We start from the raw sequence: 6000 nt of genomic DNA, 5'->3' as shown, positions 1-6000 counted from the left end.
TATTCCATTAATCTCACATATTAATCACTGTCCCTGTATTGATTCCCCTGTCTCTGAAACTAAACTGTCAAGCATATATTCACATTCAACAAAAGTTAAAAAAAGAAGGAAAAGGAACCAACATAGTGTGGAAATGTTTAGCCATTAATTAGAGATATTGAATATAATTTTTGAATAAACATGACTTTTAACTTGACGTTAGTTGATAATTATAGCTTTTAATTTTGGATGTGTGCAAGTAGAAACTTAAACAATTGAACACATTGGTCCTACACAATAATTATGTGTCCTACATGGCGTCCTACATGTATTGTGCCATGTAGGAGACTTGTGTTTACTTGTTCAAGTTTATACAAGTTTAAGTGTCTATTTGTGCACATTCAACGTTGAAGGGCATACTTATCCGTTTAAGCCAAATTAAGGATCGTGTTTATGTATTATGTCTTTTGAATACTATGAATATTAGACACGATGATGGTTAGAGTTTGTAAAGATATAATATTTGAATCTAACTCTACCCTAAAAGCTATACCTTATGCAATTTATGAATAATATGAATATCAAACACCGACGACAGTTTGAGTTCGTGAAAATATAACATCTGGACCTAACTCTACCCCAAAAGCTAGCTCATGAGAGAGAGATTTTCCCAAGTCCATAGAAGGAGACTAAATTTCATCTCTCTACCGATGCAAGACTTCTTAACACTCCCCACATGCCCAGTCTTGGAGCTTGTACACTTTTAAATGGGGCTCCACATCGATGAATAACAAAAATTGAAATGAACTAACTTTGATACCATGTAAATATATGAAGCCTGGACTTAACTCAACTCCAAGAGTTAACTTATAAGGGAAATTATTTTCCTAAGTGCATATAACGAGATCAAATTCCTATCTCGTTTTTAACAGAGTTACTGAAAATGTGATCCCAATTTAAATAAAATTGATGATATTAATGGTCCATATTACTGACAAGGGACCGTTTGGTAAATTTGGTGGTAATATGAAATGAACCTAGTGAGGGGGCAGTTAGTAAGTCTTCTCTCACTTGTATTCCAAGTCCCTTGCCTGCAAAGTGTAGTTATATATATATTATTTATAGAGAGAGAAGAAAGCAAAAGATAAAAGAAAGGAACAAATTAGAAGTGAGAACAAGGCATCCTTTTTTTAACCATCTTTTCCTTATAGCTCTATAGCTATAGGTCTCAAATCTTCCTCAAAGTTTGTTCCAACAATACAAATTTTGGGATTATTGCTTCTTTTTTGCTTTGTGGGTGTTTTTGATTTTGCTCAGTTTTGCACATGGGTTTTTGATCAAATAGGGTGTCAAAAATGACTTTCAAGAACAGAGTAGAAGGAACTTCAAGAAGTGTTGCTTCTCAAAAATGGACTCTTTTTCTTTGTATTAGTAGTTTTTGTGCTGGAATGTTCTTCACTGCCAGGTAAAATTATTGGAATTTTTTACATTCGGTTCTTTGTGAATTCAACCAATTCCTTTTATTTCAAGAATGATGGTGTATAATTTTGGTTACTATTGGAATTATGAGTTGATTTCTCGAATGGTCGCTCTATTATCGAGAAGGAAAAAATGATTTTTTGAGATAATAACTATTGGTAGTCGAGTCAACCCTGGAATTTTCTGAGATATTTCCTTTTTTGTATATTGACAATTTGAAAAAAGGAAATGGAAAAAGCAGGTATAGATCTGTATTGAGATTTTCACAGAACTGTATATTTTATGCCTTTAATAATCTTTAATCACTAGTTGTTGTTTCCTCTCATTTCAGAAATAATGAAAGCTTCAGATTTTGGACCATGAATAAAAAATAAATATGTTGAATGTGATGTGGGAATAAGATTTTGGGTACTTTTGAGAAAAAGGAACTGGACCATTACTCTTTTGGTATTGCAAAATATTATATGAAATGATCTTTGTTTGTGCATTTTAACTTTTGGAAAAAATGATACTATTCCACGATAGCTAAAGTTTTTGTTGTTGCAGAATGTGGACGATTCCTGAAGCAAAAGGCGGTATTACAAGAACAACTGGTGTAGAAGCTGAAAGACTGAACTTAGTTTCAGAAGGTTGCAATACAAAATTTGTGAGTATTTTCGGTCTAGTATTTCGAAGGCAAATATCTGAATTAATCCTCAATCTTGTTTAGTCCCCTTAGACTCGATGTCTTAAATTTGATCTTGTGTTGTTTTAGTTGCAGCAGAAAGATGTAAAGCTCGTATCCAAAGATGTATTCGGAGAAGTTTCTAAGACACATAATGCTCTTCAGTGAGTTCTGTTCAACACTCTTTTTTTTTTTCCAATTATTGTTCAGTACTCCCTTCGTTTCAATTTGGTTGTCTGGTTTTGACTTGACATGAAGTTTAAGAAAGTAAAGACGACTTTTGAATCTTGTGTTCTTGAACTAAAAATATGTATAATGAACCAAAATATTCTTTAATCTTGACATGTCATGTGGAAAGTTGAGACATACTTTTTGGAGCGGACTAAAAAGGAAAGTAAGACGTAGAGTGAGTGAGTTTTAATTTAACTTGCATTGAGATCCGATAATTGCAGCCCTGAATGCTCTCACTTAACAACTGCACATCTTATATCAGGACGTTAGACAAAACAATTTCAAGTTTGGAGATGGAATTGGCAGCTGCAAAGTCAGCTCAGGAGTCCATTCTTAGTGGTGCTCCTATTTCAGGAGACAGTGGGAAGGGTGATTCAACTAAAAAGAGAAAATATTTTATGGTGGTAGGGATAAATACCGCGTTTAGTAGTAGAAAACGAAGGGATTCGGTTCGTGCTACATGGATGCCACAAGGTATAGACTGTTTCGGTGTCATTTTTCTCTCCTAGATTAAAAACACATCTCATGGTGGCCATTACTTCTGTCTGATGTCTGACCTTGTTAAAAATATCTCGCACAGGTGAGAAAAGAAAGAAGCTGGAAGAAGAGAAAGGAATCATCATGCGTTTTGTCATTGGTCACGGGTAGGTGTTTGCGTACTCATCCCGTCTGTTGGTAATTACTAAAGAAACTGCAAATGTTTAGTGGTTTTCTCTACAGATGTATAAACAACATGGACTTTTAATGCACTTACTAACAAAACTATAAACTTGTTGTGCAGTGCCACATTAGGAGGTATACTGGACAGAGCTATTGAAGCCGAGGACAGAAATCATGGTGATTTCTTGCGCTTGGTAATCCTCTATCTATACTTGCTCAATATGCTAAGTTGTGCGGACTCTTCACATTCGATGCCACACATGTGAAATTCTCCAAAAATACTCTACTTTTGTAGAATCCGACAAGCACCTGTTGACTTTTTTGAAGAGTCCGAGCAACATAGCCAATATGTAGTTAGTTTATGACATTGTCTTCATAAATAAGAATTGGTACACCACTCTACTGCCTTTAAACAGGATCATGTCGAGGGTTATCTAGAATTGTCCGCCAAGACAAAGACTTACTTTGCTACTGCTGTTAAGCTATGGGATGCAGAGTATTATGTCAAAGTTGATGATGATGTCCATGTAAATATAGGTAACAGAACTTTTGCCAATTTCTTTCCACGTTGGGCGTTGACAATACTGTACTCATCTCATAGTATATCTTACTTTCCCCTAATAAAATTAGCAGATAATTTTGTATGGCATAAAATTTGTCAAAATTTACTAACTCGTTAGTGCATATACAAGTGGAACTAGAGTCTCCTGACTAGTTTGTTTTGTTTGCTATATCAAACTCATTTTGTATTCCTATTGTCAGGTACACTGGCAGAAACACTGACAAGGCACCGTAAGAAGTCTCGTGTGTACATAGGGTGCATGAAATCTGGTCCTGTTTTAGCTCAGAAGTAAGCAGTTTATTTTCTCAGTGAATTGAATTGTAATTTACATTACTTTAGCATCTTATTCTTTTCTACTGAACAGGGGAGTAAGATACCATGAACCAGAATACTGGAAATTTGGAGAGACGGGAAACAAGTACTTCCGTCACGCTACTGGCCAAATATATGCCATTTCAAAGGATCTGGCTTCCTACATATCAGTAAACCAGTTCAGTATATATGGACCGAAAACATCCAAATAGAGTTATTCATCCCCTTATATTTTGAAATTCTGATCATAATATTTTCGATGCTTGCAGGCATGTACTACACAAGTATGCCAATGAGGATGTGTCACTCGGAGCTTGGTTCATTGGACTTGACGTGCAGCACATAGATGATCGCCGATTATGTTGTGGAACTCCACCAGGTAAAACATTTTCCTTTTCTCGAGTTCCAATCATGTGGAATGTGATTGTGCAAATATCTGACTTAGTTAATTCCAGCATCGTAAAGACATTCAGTTTTGTCCCCCTATTATCAAATTTTATGTAAGGCATTACACTATTGCTGCAGATTGTGAATGGAAGGCTCAGGCAGGCAACGTCTGTGTTGCTTCATTTGACTGGACCTGCAGCGGTATATGCAGGTCCGTTGACAGGTTAAAGGAGGTACACAAGCGGTGTGGGGAGGGGGAGAAGGCCTTATGGAAAGCCGCAATCTGAGCACATGCATTGACTTCTTCCAAACTCAGGAAAGAAATTGCATCAATGCCTTAAGTCAAAATTTCTCATTTTAATGCTAGTGAGTATAGATATACATATGATATACACGAAGGGGGAAGTGGATTTCGAGCAAGACATAGCAGGGAAGAGAGGGAAGGAACACTAAAGAAAGAGTAACGAGGGCCTAGCTGGGAAACGTTCTCCGTTTTTGTAGAGAAGAACGACTTCCAAACCGCTTGCATAAGAAGCAAGCAATGGCTCTCTCACCACTCTTTCTTGTGTTACCACTAGGCTAAAATGTAAGTCAATAATTCATCATTGGATTATGAAATTTCTTAATAAATGCTAGTCATTTTTTTGGGGGGATCTGCTTGCCCTTCCACCAACTTATGTACTCTCTTTAATAGCTGAAATGTGATTTCACTCCAATAATGAAATTGAGAAATGGTTACTACCACTTGAGATCGCCGTTTTAGTATTTAGAATCTTTTAAAGTTCAAATCTTGAATCCGCTTCTGTTGTCATTGTTGCTACTTGGTAAAGCATATTTTTATTTAGTAGTTGAACAAGATACATTAAGGAATGATATTTGCCAATAGTTCACTCAAAGTATATGTGGTAAAGGATCCATTTATTAAATAGTAGACAATATTAGGTGATATCTCAACTACTAACAAGTATTAGGTGATGTTACAACTAATAGTTCAGAACAGTTCTTTTTTGTTTTTCAGGTTTCTCTTAAATGTATTATTTGACACATTGTCAAATCAATGAGAATGATATCTAAATTCTTTAACAATGGCATTAATTGCTTTCATATTATAGCTAGAATGGAAGTAGGGGAATTAGTGGCACCAATGAGGGGGAAATTTTTCTGATTTCTTCAAGAACACTAGGGATATTCAAATAAAATCTCAAGGTCAAACCAAATCGATGGGTTGAGTCAACTCGATTTAATATGATATTGATAATATTTGGATCGAGTTTCTTAATAAAAAAAGAGAAGTCAAACCAAGCGTATAAATATACATATAAATTATAATTCTCAAATTGTAGATGTTTTAAGATCATAATTCATGTGCATTCCTACAACATAATATTTGGACATGCCTTTCATTAGAAAAATGTTGAAGCAAAATTAGAGCAAATAATTGACTAAAGTAAAACCAACCAACTTTTTTTGAAAATGAGAAATGAAAAAAAATAATATAAAAATTGCATATCCTATGAGAAGAAAAAAACAGAAATTTTCCCAATCATTTACATGGTTTTACTCTTTCTATAGTTTCACGAAAACTACCACAATAAGAAATTTATGAACAAAAGTTATATGGACATATAAAGCAGAACAAATCTTCCTGTTGATATGTTATTTTTGGTTAGGGCAAAAGAAGAGAAACAACAATAGTATAACCGCTAAAAAATCTACCATGATTGTC

At 34.9% G+C, this 6000-nt stretch overlaps 1 protein-coding gene across 3 annotated transcripts; it reads left to right on the top strand.

Moving 5' to 3' along the window:
- Positions 1–1088: 1088 nt before the first annotated feature.
- Positions 1089–5018, top strand: LOC107023985 (probable beta-1,3-galactosyltransferase 2). Of its 3 annotated transcripts, none has more exons than XM_015224844.2 (11): positions 1089–1444; positions 2005–2104; positions 2219–2286; positions 2616–2827; positions 2934–2997; positions 3135–3207; positions 3430–3550; positions 3776–3863; positions 3940–4065; positions 4157–4266; positions 4413–5018. In XM_015224844.2, the coding sequence occupies exons 1-11, from the start codon at positions 1335–1337 to the stop codon at positions 4559–4561; spliced, it is 1221 nt and encodes a 406-aa protein (XP_015080330.1). In that variant the 5' UTR covers positions 1089–1334; the 3' UTR covers positions 4562–5018. The 3 variants fall into 3 exon arrangements, with proteins under 3 accessions (XP_015080330.1, XP_015080329.1, XP_027774505.1); XM_015224843.1 differs by having other exon boundaries at positions 1090–1444; positions 2213–2286; XM_027918704.1 differs by lacking the exon at positions 1089–1444 and adding an exon at positions 1800–1905 and having other exon boundaries at positions 2213–2286.
- Positions 5019–6000: the final 982 nt, after the last annotated feature.

Source organism: Solanum pennellii, chromosome 7, assembly GCF_001406875.1.
Source record: "Solanum pennellii chromosome 7, SPENNV200".
Lineage (NCBI taxonomy): Eukaryota > Viridiplantae > Streptophyta > Magnoliopsida > Solanales > Solanaceae > Solanum > Solanum pennellii.
The sequence above is the reverse complement of the archived record's forward strand: the minus strand, read 5'-3'. Positions and strand labels throughout refer to the sequence as shown.